The 12,059-nt window shown below is 46.8% G+C and overlaps 2 protein-coding genes across 3 annotated transcripts in view; both read left to right on the plus strand.

Annotated features, from left to right (window-relative positions):
* On the plus strand, positions 1-8,774 carry LOC124007732 (trichohyalin-like). Of its 2 annotated transcripts, XM_046318461.1 has the most exons (7): positions 1-168; positions 1,263-1,292; positions 3,778-3,957; positions 4,623-4,808; positions 7,447-7,596; positions 7,711-8,512; positions 8,634-8,774. In XM_046318461.1, the coding sequence occupies exons 1-6, from the start codon at positions 121-123 to the stop codon at positions 8,473-8,475; spliced, it is 1,359 nt and encodes a 452-aa protein (XP_046174417.1). In that variant the 5' UTR covers positions 1-120; the 3' UTR covers positions 8,476-8,512; positions 8,634-8,774. The 2 variants fall into 2 exon arrangements, with proteins under 2 accessions (XP_046174417.1, XP_046174418.1); XM_046318462.1 differs by lacking the exon at positions 1,263-1,292.
* The window catches only part of LOC124007731 (pericentrin-like), a 27,721-nt gene continuing 24,297 nt past the window's right edge, over positions 8,636-12,059 (plus strand). The window contains 5 exon segments of the mRNA XM_046318460.1: positions 8,636-9,002; positions 9,084-9,579; positions 10,084-10,500; positions 10,602-10,916; positions 11,022-11,165. Coding sequence (XP_046174416.1) covers positions 8,845-9,002; positions 9,084-9,579; positions 10,084-10,500; positions 10,602-10,916; positions 11,022-11,165 — 1,530 coding nt within the window. The 5' untranslated portion in view covers positions 8,636-8,844.

Below are 12,059 nucleotides of genomic sequence, written 5' to 3' on the forward strand. Positions count from 1 at the left end.
TTCATATTGACAGTTGTTCCGAAGATTTTCCATCCGCGGTACAAGAAAGTAAAAGGTGGAATAATCAGCGATTTCAGGACATTTGTCCGTAACCTTTAATGGTTGTGTTTCAACCAAGACATGGACGAAGATGAACGACAGAGGAAAATAGAAGCTGGAAGAGCAAAGGTTTGTAACGATTTATGGGTAATGCATCAAAGTAGCTATCTGGCCAACAAGCTAACCTAGCTAAACGTATCAGTATCAGCAACATTGTCGTACAATAAAGTAATAGGTTGCAGTTGCTTGATCGAGGGCTTTGAGTAAGTTAGTTTTAGCTACAAATCGAATCGCTAACAAAGCTAGCTAACTACATTAAATGTAACTATGGTTAGCCGAGTCTAAACTAGCTACAGTATAGTTACTAGCTAAACGCTTTGCTATTCATGAATTATAATGCCCCACTTTGTGGCTTGCTAAACAAATGTTGGTATTGTTCTATTGTTGACTCACCAACCCAGCTGACGTTATACTGCCCATTTTAACTACCCTATTGTTTCATCTACTATTTTAATAACTTACTTTGATAAATGACTTAACTAAATGCACCCAGATTACTACTGTTTATTAACTTAGTTAGTATTTGGCTTGTTGCTGTAGAAACGGATTCCTATTCAGTTTGCTACCCGGCCCGAATAAATTCCCCTTCTGTTTACTGACTAGTGTGGGCCGCTTACTGGGAGAGTATCATCCCTGTTTATCAAATCGATGCAGGTGATGATGGCAGGAGAATTTGGATAGTTTGTAACGTTATGTGGTTGCGTTTAAGATACACATTCTCTGCACAACTCTGCGCATATGATCCAATATTTGCAATGCGTGGAGAGGTGTGAAACACTACCACTGAGGTTTAAAATCTCTGGACCAGGCAGGCCAAAGTAATATAACGACCCTATAATCCGCGCAGAAAATGTCTTGACCTGTTACCTGAGCATCAATTCTTGCACTCAGCGCGCATCAACCCTACCGTTCCCCACAACGGTGTCTATATCGCTTCAGGTATGGCCTCTGCTTGGGGTGGCATTCTCCCAGCAGTTGTTGTTAATTTAGATAAACATGTGCTATAGATTATGAGGAATCTGACTGCCTCACCAGAGTCTTGAACGGATGCATGACCAACCTATTTTTGGTACACCTCAAACCTGGGCGATTCTCACAGCTGAGTTGGTATGACTTCCTTCACAATAACTTAATTGATAAACCATTATTATACCTTTTGACAGAAATCCACCAACACGCAGCGCAGTCAGTTGGTAAGTGGTGTGAGATCCAGGCTCTTGGGTTGTGGTGATTCTGTCTATTGATCTAGAACAGGGGTGGCCAACCTTCATCCAGGAGAGATACTGAGTATTATTCAGGCTTTTGCACCAGCCCTGCTACAACACATCTGATTCAGCCAATCAAGGTCCTGGTGAGCAGCTGATTAGCAGCAAAAAGCCTGTGGTAGCTCTGCATGCGGAGGGTTTGCCACCCCCTGGTCTGTCTATGGGCTCTATTAATCTGTTTTGGGATGTTGTTGACTAGTCACTTTCTTTCATCGCTGTCTTGCGTCTCTATCTCTTTTTCAATTGGATTCTGTTTTGTGGATGGGACACATTTATACAACTTTGCAGATAGAAATGCACCACTCAGAGACTTCTGTTCATTTATTTCCACATGATTGGACTTGTCCCCCTGGACACTGATCCACCAGCAGTCTTCAGTTGTCCCGCTGGACACTGATCCACCAGCAGTCTTCAGTTGTCCCGCTGGACACTGATCCACCAGCAGTCTTCAGTTGTCCCGCTGGACACTGATCCACCAGCAGTCTTCAGTTGTCCCGCTGGACACTGATCCACCAGCAGTCTTCAGTTGTCCCCCTGGACACTGATCCACCAGCAGTCTTCAGTTGTCCCCCTGGACACTGATCCACCAGCAGTCTTCAGTTGTCCCCCTAGACACTGATCCACCAGCAGTCTTCAGTTGTCCCCCTAGACACTGATCCACCAACAGTCTTCAGTTGTCCCCCTAGACACTGATCCACCAGCAGTCTTCAGTTGTCCCCCCTAATGGTTGAATTAGTGGAGGGCTCTCTGGTATCATAGCAGATGTGTCATTGTGAACACACACCATCAGATGGTGCCATGACACTAAAGCTGGCCTCTGGTCCTCGAGGACTCCCAACAGTACACATTTTTATTGTAACCCTGGACAAGCACACCTGATTCAACTTGTCAATTAATCATCAAGCCCTCAATGAGGTGTGTTTGAGGGCTACAACGAAACCGTGTACTGTTTTTCGGGGTACTTGAGAAACAGGGTTGGGAAACATTGGTCTAAAATAGTATAGAAAAAAGGGTGCAGTTTCAGACATAATCGAACACATTGGATCCCAGTAGGCCTTCTTGCAGTTAGCATCCCAACCCTGACATGGCACTTCTGAAGGAGCTAGTATGCCCTCAAATATAACAACAGTATTAGAAAAGTTGAAAACTAATCAACAAATGGGCATGACATAGGCTGCAGTAGGCTTTTTCATGCTTGTCTGAATTGTGAAATCGTCAGTTGGCCACTTATGGCAGCTGTTGCTATGGTGACATGCCACGTCTGCATCAGTTTTCTATTGCTTTGAGGCAAACCAAGCCCCCGTCTTCAGTTTGAACACAAATAGCCTACATACGTACACACACAGCTGCCTGTCTGATGGTATTAGTGTGTAGAGCAGCATGTTCGACTACAGCCAAGTCTAGCCTCACTTTAACAGAGATAGACACAGGAGGCTGTGGATGGTGAGTGGGTGTGTACAGTATCTGCTGAAAGCTGGGCAGACTTAAATCGAGTAGATCCGCCCACATGTAGAGATCAGGCATTGAAACACACACACACACACACACACACACACACACACACACACACACACACACACACACACACACACACACACACACACACACACACACGTGGGTTAGTAGCACTGCTCAATGCAACATGCCGTGTGTGTTTTGTCTCAACTGTGTGTGATTGATAGATTGGTCTGATGGTTTGAAAGTGAGGGAGTGTGAGGGAGAGAAAGGCTGTGGGTGGGAGGGAGAGAGGGGGAGGGAGCGAGAGTCAGAGGTGGAGCGTTATACGAGGGTCTCTGAACCACTGTAATCTGATTTAAGCTGCTTATAGAAGAGGAGAGAGAGGGAGAGAGAGAGACCGGGATGCTGATAGAGATGCAAAGTGAGATTGGATGCACAATTACACTGACTAAATCAGTGCACTTGGACTTCAAAATGTAATGTTCTTCTGATTGCTCTGTTGGGAACCTTGTTGTCCAGTGATAGTGGTTTTGGGAGATCTATGGAGCGATGCTGGGAGGTTGACTGTTAGGACTAAGTGGAGACTGTGGCTGGTTGACTGCTTTGGACTGGCAATGTGCTGGGCCTTTCATTCTCTCTGCTGGTTCAATCAGGGATGTTACCTGAGTGCTGGGAGGATGATCTGAATCAAACTCTTGTTCTTGCTCATTGGGCGGATGAAAACCTTCACCCCTTAAACCTATAGCCTTTTCTGACTTCTTAAGTCACTGGGATGATTTATTGAAAAATTGACCTTTTTATTCCCTGATCAGAATGATGGATTTGAACTTTGATGGACTTTTGGTGGACTCTAACCCCTGACTTCTAAGTTAACCCCTGACATGCTGATAGTGTGGTGGTGTTCAGCCCTGCTGACCTACTTGTCCCTCTACCTCTCCCTGTCCTTCCTGCGTAGCTTGCTAGCTTCCGACAGAAAAGGGCGAAAGGGGACGGTCAAGTCGCGCAGAAAAAGACGCAGAAGAGGAAGGGCCCGTCTCCAACGCAGAATGACGGCCCAGCGCAAGGTCGCCCCCTAGGGATGGACCTCCGGACAGACTGCAACGCCACACAGCAGGACGACATGTGTAACAATGAGGTGAGCCTCTGGCTGAATGGATGAAAGGAATGTAAATATCCACACTGTTGCATAGGCTGACTCTATAGTTTAATGCAGCATTTTGATCATCAGGTCTTTGTCAGATTTGATTGTATGCCAATCCCAACTCTATGAGCATGTATCTCTCCATGGGTCAGAACATGGTCATTAGTTTCTCTGTGGAGTGAAAACGATTCAGAAGACCGATTGGCTACGGTGTCTGACCCATATGTCTCAACGTATGGATGTCAACTCAGCAGCCTACTATGCTTTAGCAACCCCCCCACACACAGGGTAAAAATGGGTCACTAAACACAAAGATGCTTCTGGTGGCTGGTTGTCATAGCAACATGAATGTGATTACTGTCAACTCTATGTACAGGCTTTAAAGGGGAAGTCCATCGAATTTCATGGAAATAATAAAGCAAGCCATCTATCGAGTTTGTTCAATGAGGTGTGTTTGTGCAATGTTAGAACAAAAGCCTGCACCATCTGCATCACCATACAGCTCTCAGTGACTAATATTAGATGGTCACGGCTGCTTTAAATGAATAGTTCACCCAAATGATCAAACCTGTCTAATCTTATAGATAGCCAAGCAGGTAGTCTATGAATATGTGCAATATGACTAGGTTTACTTACCCCCCCCAAATGTAACCCTTAAGGAACCACAACGTTTTGGTGAGACAGATCAGAGCCAACTTCCAGAGTTCCAGGGGCACTTGGAGCAACACCATCCCCAGGAGGGAAGCAGTGTCCTGGGCGAGCAGGCGGTCGATGTGCAGCCTGAGGGGATGGAGGTTGTGGGAGACGAGGTCCTAGTGGTTCACACTGGAAAAGATCAACTCAAGGTACTTAACTGTACATACTTACAGTTTATTTAATCAATAAGGCCTGAGGAGGTGTGGTATATGGCCAATATACCACGGCTAAGGATACAGTGCCTGGATACAGCTCTTAGCTGTGGTATATTGGCCATATACCACAAACCCCCAAGGCGCCTTATTATAATCTGGTTACTAACATAATTAGACCAGTAAAACATTTTTTTTTAAATTGTCATACGGTCTGGTATACCACGTCTTTCAGACAATCAACATTCAGTCTTTGTCTATAAATGAGGAAATATGGAAAGCTTTTCCTATTGTAGAGGATGGATGGGAGAGAAACGGCTTGAATTCTATTTCCATTATTGCTGGAGAAATGACATAATCGTGTTATAAATACGTACCAGGAGAAATGGGTTAGACATGTGGTCATATGCATGCCCTGCAACAAAAGTTACACACACACACACTTCACTGTGTTGTACCTCGTTTCCCTCCTCCAGGAAACAGTAGTTATATTCTTAACTTTATGGTTAGATGCACTTGTTTGACACACACCACCCACAAACACACACATACACACCACACACACACACCACTCCTAACTGGGTTGGGTATTTTCTCGTTTGGATTCATTTGTTCTCGTGCTTTTTACCCATAAGAACCCGGGGCTGCTTCTGAATAATTAGAGATAGAGTGCCTTCAAAAAGTATTCAAACCCCTTGAGTTATTCCACATTCTGTTACAGCTTCAATTAAAAATGGATTAAATAGGTTATTTTTCTCACCCATCTAAACACAATACCCCATAATGACAAAGTGAAAACATGTTTTTAGAAATGTTAGCAAATTTGTTGAAAATTAAATAGAGTAATATCTCATTTACATAAGTATTCACACCCCTGAGTGGTTGTTTACCATTGCTAGAAAACCATTTTCAAGTCTTGCCATAGATTCTCAAGCAGATTTAAGTCAAAACTGTCACTTGGGAACATTCACTGTTTTATTGGTAAGCTACTCCAGTGTAGATTTGGCCTTGTGCTTTAGGTTATTATCCTGTTGAAAGGTGAATTTGTATCCCAGGGTGTCTGGTAGAGAGCAGGCTGAACCAGGTTCCTCTAGGATTTTGCCTGTGCTTAGCTCCATTCCATGTGTTTTTTTTTTATCCTGGAAAAACTCTCCAGTCCTTAATGATTGCATACCCATAACATGATGCAGCCACCACTATGTTTGAAAATATGGAGTGGTACTCAGTAATCTGTTGTTGGATTTGCCCCAAACATAAAACTTTGTATTCAGGACAATAATTGAATTGCTTTGCTACATTTTTTGCAGTATTACTTTAGTGCCTTGTTGCAAACAGGATGCATGTTTTAGAATATTTTTGGGTTCCTTTTCACTCTATCAATTAGGTTAGAATTGTGAAGTAACTAAATCTACAATCCTACATTTCCCCCTATCACAGCCATTAAACTCTGTACCAATAGGTGCCCTTCTTTGTGAGGCATTGGAAAACCTCCTTGGTCATTGTGGTTGAATCTGTGCTTGTAATTCACTACTCATCTGAGGGACCTTAGAGTTAATTATGTGTGGGGCACAGAGATGAGTTAGTCATTTAACAAATAATGTTCAACACATTGCACACAGTGAGTCAATTCAACTTATTATGCAAGTTGTTAAGCAAATCTTTACTCCTGAACTAGTTTAGGCTTGTCATAACAAAATGGTTGAATACTTATTGACTCAAGACATTTCAGCTTTTCATTTGGAAAAACATAATTCCACTTTGACTTTATAGGGTATTGTGTGTAGGCCAGTGATGACAAATCTTAATATAATCCATTTTAAATTCAGGCTGTAACACAACAACAATGTCTAGTGAATACTTTCTGAAGGTACATCTTTCTCTCTGCTCTGTCTCTCTCCCCAATTTCCCTCTCTCTCTGCTCAGTCTCCTCACTCTGCTCTGTCTTCCTCCCTTCCTCCCTCCCCAAATTCCCTCTCTCTCTGCTCAGTCTCCTCACTCTGCTCTGTCTCCCTCACTTCCTCCCTCCCCAATTTCCCTCTCTCTCTGCTCAGTCTCCTCACTGCTCTGTCTTCCTCCCTTCCTCCCTCCCCAAATTCCCTCTCTCTCTGCTCAGTCTCCTCACTCTGCTCTGTCTCCCTCACTTCCTCCCTCCCCAATTTCCCTCTCTCTCTGCTCAGTCTCCTCACTGCTCTGTCTCCCTCCCTTCCTCCCTCCCCAATTTCCCTCTCTCTCTGCTCAGTCTCCCTCTCTCTGCTCTGTCCGCGCTCAGTCTCCCTCACTCTGTTCTGTCTGCGCTCAGTCTCCCTCACTCTGCTCTGTCTGCGCTCAGTCTCCCTCACTCTGCTCTGTCTGCGCTCAGTCTCCCTCACTCTGCTCTGTCTGCGCTCAGTCTCCCTCTGCTCAGTTTCCCTTTCACTCACTCTGCTCTCTCTTTCCATCTCTGCCAGTTCCTCTCTCTCTGTTATACTTTGCATTCCCCTTGCAATCAAATATTTGCAATTTAGCAGCCACTTTTAATCCAAAGTGATCAGAATAAAATGTAATAAAGTAAGGTGTTAAGAATCAAATGTGTGTTTATGTCTGTGTGTGTGTGTGTGTGTGTGTGTCTGACTCTATGGTCTCTCTCTCTCTGCAGCAGTTACAGGCAGCAGTAGAGAAGCGTAATGAGATCATTAGCAGACTGAGCTGTAACCTGCAGGAGGCGCTGGAGAGCAGAGACCAGGTACAGCAGGAGGCCTTCTCCCTCACTGGACAGATACAGGCCCTGAAGATGCAGCTACAGCAGGTACACACACACACACACACTTCAAAAAGTCTAAAAACATTTATTTTTATTTTTTTACTGCTTGTAATAAAGTAGTGAATGTAAGCTCTTCGATGTCCCTGTTTTCTTTTCCAGACCTCTCAGTTCTTTCGCTCCAGGACACAAGGGGGCTCTGAGCTCTCCCTAGCTCAGCGGAAGGCCTCCCAGCCTGACCACAGCTCCTACGACCTCTCCTCACTGCCCAACCACCTGGAGGTCCCAGTAACAGAACCAGGGGAGCAAATACGCACACTCCGAATGGGACGTGAACAGACTGGAGCTGGGTGTGAGAGCCCAGAACAATGTATTGATCCTGAGATGGATGTACTGATACACACATTGAGGAGAGAGCTGCTAGAGGAGAGGGAGTTAAACCAGCTCATGCTTTCCCAACTAGAAGAGGAGAGGACAGGGAGGGAGGAGGAGAGAAGAGAGATCCACCAGTACAAGGAGGAGAAGGAGGTGTTGAATAGGGAATTGCAGGAGCTAAGGAGGAGACTGGGGGAGGAGGAGGAGGTGAGGGAGAGAAGGAACGAGAGGGAGGATGAGCGAGAGATCAGGGAAAGACAGGAAGAGGAGAAGAGGAGACTTGGAGAGGAGGTGCAGAGAGCCAGACAGCTGTTGGGGGAGAGAGGGAGAACGAGGGAGGAGTTGGGATTCAAGGCTTCTAAAGACAAACTGAACCAGGCAAAGGCCAGTGTGGAGGAGGATGGAGAGAGGGAGGGGGAGGAGAGAGAGGAGTGCCTTCTGGACGTGTCCCTCCCCACTGATGGCACCCCGCTGTTGGAGCGCTATCTGTCCTCGGCCCTCCCCTCACACTCGTGCTGGGCCAATGAAAGTCTGGGGAGTGCAGCCTTCTAGAAGAGCACAGCATTCTGGACAACTCTGGCAACTACAGGTTAGAGGGACATTACTGTGTGTGTTTGCCCTTATGGTGGATTTTCCCCCCATACGAATCACCTCTCCTAATCTCTCTCCTTTCAGTCCTCTCATCCCTCTCTGCCTCCATCCCATCACAGGTTTGAGCTGGACAGTGATATCGTCAGTGGTGGTGATCAATCCCAGCTGTCCTTTTCGCAGGAAGAACAAACTCACTTTCCCGTCCCACCATCCACTGCACGGTCCCCCGACCCTGAGAACGAAACCTTGCCCTCTTTCGCCTCCCAGTGGCAGAACAACCCCCTCTCTGTCTCACGAGACGCCAGCGAGACCTCTGAGAGACTCAGTGAGATGTCAGAGAGTCAGGAGATCTCAGACCTGGGCAAGGAGCTGCTCATCCAGCAGTGTGGAGACCTCAGGGAGGAGGTGGCTCTGAGGGAGAGGGAGAAGGAGGTGGTGATGGAGGAGTTGAGGAGGAGCGCTGAGGATCTGGAGGAGGCCAGGGCCAGGTGAGTGTGTTATAGTGTGTGCCTGTCTACCATACCTTTGTGTGTTGGAGAACTTACAGCTCATGTTCATTGTGTGTGTAGGTGGGCCCAGGTCTCTGAGGAGCTGCAGGAGGCGCACTGGGAGCTTGAGGAGGAGCGGGAGAAGAGGAGGCGAGCTGAGGAGGAGGTCAGCCTGAAAACACACGAGGAGGACAATCTGAAGAACAGACTCTGCACCTTACTGGAGGAGAGAGAGAAAGATATGGAGAGTCTCATCTCCTCTCCTGTCCTAGAGGAGGGAGGTACCTTCCTCCCCAGCCAGGAGCGAGTGATGGAACAGCTAAAAGAGGAGAAATCTCTTCTTCTCTCTCGTCTAAAACAGCAGGAAGAGCTGCTCTCCTCTGTCCGGTTGGAGAAAGGAAGCAACAAGGAGAAAGAGGGGGAGCTGAGGGAGGTGGAGGAAGAGAAGAGTGTTCTCCTCTCCAGGTTGAGGCAGCAGGAGCAGCTGGTCTCCTCTCTGCAGGAGGTGAAACAGGCGGGAGACTCTGTCTCCTCTGAAGTCCATGCTCTGTTTGGACGACAGCTACAGTCACTACAGGTAGCTAGGAGCTTTCTTCTTCCCTCATTACTTCTCCCTCTTTTCACTTTTTCCTCTCTTCCTCCTCTTTTCCTCCCTCTCCTCCCCTCTTCCTCCCTCTCCTCCCCTCTTCCTCCCTCTCCTCCCCTCTTCCTCCCTCTCCTCCCCTCTTCCTCCCTCTTCCTCCCTCTTCCTCCCTCTTCCTCCCTCTTCCTCCCTCTTCCTCCCTCTTCCTCCCTCTTCCTCCCTCTTCCTCCCTCTTCCTCCCTCTTCCTCCCTCTTCCTCCCTCTTCCTCCTCTTCCTCCCCTCTTCCTCCCCCTCCTCCCCTCTTCCCTCCCTCTCCTCCCCTCTTCCCTCCCTCTCCTCCCCTCTTCCCTCCCTCTCTTTCTTTTGTTTCTACTTTTTCTCACTTGCTCAATTCACCATCTTCCACTAGCTAATGCTGGTGTTTTTTTTTCTCTTTCTCGCTCTAATTTGTTTGATTGGTTCTAATTGGGTCCAAGCTAATAACCTCTCCTCTCCAGACCCATCGTGACCAGCTTCTAGCCCTGCTGGAAGAAACTAAATCCAGGCACAAAACCACCACTGCCCTCCTAGGTCAGAAAACCCTGGAGCTCGACACCGCTCAGAAAGAGATGGACAGAGTCCAGAAGGAGGCGGAGACAGCGAGGCAGGAGGCGGAGACAGCGAGGCAGGAGGCGGAGGAGAGGGAGAGGAGGATAGAGCAGACGGAGAGGGAGAAAACAGAGGTAGAGTCTGAGTTGCTGTGTCTGAGACAGAACCTGTGTAACCTGGAGGAGCTCCAGGCCCAGGGAGTGAGGGAGAGGGAGGAGGGCAGAAGGAGAGAGGAGGAGATGGACAGAACCATGCGGAGAATGGAGAAGGTGATGGCGGAGGAGCTGGAGGAGTTCCAGAGACTGCTCCGAAACAAGGAGGAAGAGGTGAGGAGGAGGGTGATTGTGATGAGGAGGAGGATGATGATTAGACTATGTATATGGACCTGTTCAGGAAGTACTGAACAGACATGATATCTCTTTTTCAGGTAGAGGAGGAGCGGGAGAAGTGGGAGGAGGAGAGGCAGGAGAAGGACGAGGAGGTGCAGGGGGTGAGACGCCTGCTGGAGGAGCAGCGGAGGGAGAGGGAGCAGGAGGTGAAAGCGCTCCTGGAGCAGCAGATGCGGTCTGTGGAGGAGGCCACGGAGAGACTGAGAAGATCTCACAGTGAGGACGTGCAGGAGCTGCAGGAGAAACACCAGGAGGAGGTGTCTGAGCTGAGCGGCCGTCTGGAGAGAGAGCTGTGTGAGCAGAGACACAGTCTGGAGGAGGAGCAGAAGAGACAGATCAGCCTTATCAAACAGGTACACACACACACACACACACACACACACACTACAACAACAACCTATTCACATACCTGTGTTCTGCTAGTCATCCACCCTCTATCTCTTGTTTTCTGTCTCCAGGTGAACGAGAGAGAACACCAGAGGATGCTGTCGGAGATGATGTCACAGCAGAGGGAGGAGCTTAGCCGTTTGAAGGCAGAGCTATCAGGGGACCAGAGGGAGAGCATGGAGGCAGCCCACCAAGCAGAACTACTACAGATACAGGTACACACACAACCACCCCTACCAGGTTTTCTGTTAGCCAGATTTGTATTAAACTGGCGCCGGCCAGTTGTCCCAAAAAATAAATAATATTCATTGCAAAATGTTTTTAAAAAAAAATGTAAATACATTTGACCGGTCATGCTTATTGGTCTACAGGATAATTTGCATAATTTATTAGAATTGCGTTAGTGCGTGTGTATTTTCGTTGGTCTTTATGTTTATCACACGCACAGCATACAGATACAGAACCTAATAGGAGCGGACAACGTGTCAGCGGCGAGAGCTGCTGCTACAGGTCCTCAAACAGCTCATTCCTTCCTGCTGGAGTGAAACATGCTTTTTAATAACAATATAACAACAATTCTAAATGAAATTTTGTGTTTAAAAAAATGTTTCGATGGCCACAATTTAAACATAGCTACTATTTTTATTTCTCAACTGATAATTGAAGCTCGCTTCCCATTCGCCATTTAAGTGCAATGGTAGGCAGGCTTCAATCCATCACACTCCACTTTACAATGAGCTGGAGGCGGTATGCATTTGGAAAAAATATAGTTAGTAGTTTAAAACCTGAACGTTTTACTTCATATTATGACTTGGCATGGCTTCAAAATATAATCCCACCATAGAAACGTGGAGGCGAAGACTTCATTGAAACCAGTAGCCTATATATTTTTGTTGTACACGTTCTATTGGTTTTCAAATCCACTTTATTTGTCCAGTAGCCAAAGGCACAATCCTAGTCATATTAGCAACCCATGATAGTTGTTGCATCTTTAGATCTCCCCCTTTTCTACATTTCTAACAGATATTTTAATCTCTGTTACACGAAACTGTTTGCATTTGCGGTGTGCTTTTGACAACTGTGTTCTCCTGCTAATTGCATTGTGGAAC

The sequence above is a fragment of the Oncorhynchus gorbuscha genome, linkage group LG21, assembly GCF_021184085.1.
Source record: "Oncorhynchus gorbuscha isolate QuinsamMale2020 ecotype Even-year linkage group LG21, OgorEven_v1.0, whole genome shotgun sequence".
Lineage (NCBI taxonomy): Eukaryota > Metazoa > Chordata > Actinopteri > Salmoniformes > Salmonidae > Oncorhynchus > Oncorhynchus gorbuscha.

Bases quoted from the DNA above. Each gene is read 5' to 3' on its own strand.
- LOC124007732 (XM_046318461.1), top strand. From the start codon at position 121: ATGGACGAAGATGAACGACAGAGGAAAATAGAAGCTGGAAGAGCAAAG. The intron at 169-1,262 runs GTTTGTAACGAT...ACCTTTTGACAG, and splicing joins TAGAAGCTGGAAGAGCAAAG to AAATCCACCAACACGCAGCG. The intron at 3,958-4,622 runs GTGAGCCTCTGG...GTAACCCTTAAG, and splicing joins ACGACATGTGTAACAATGAG to GAACCACAACGTTTTGGTGA.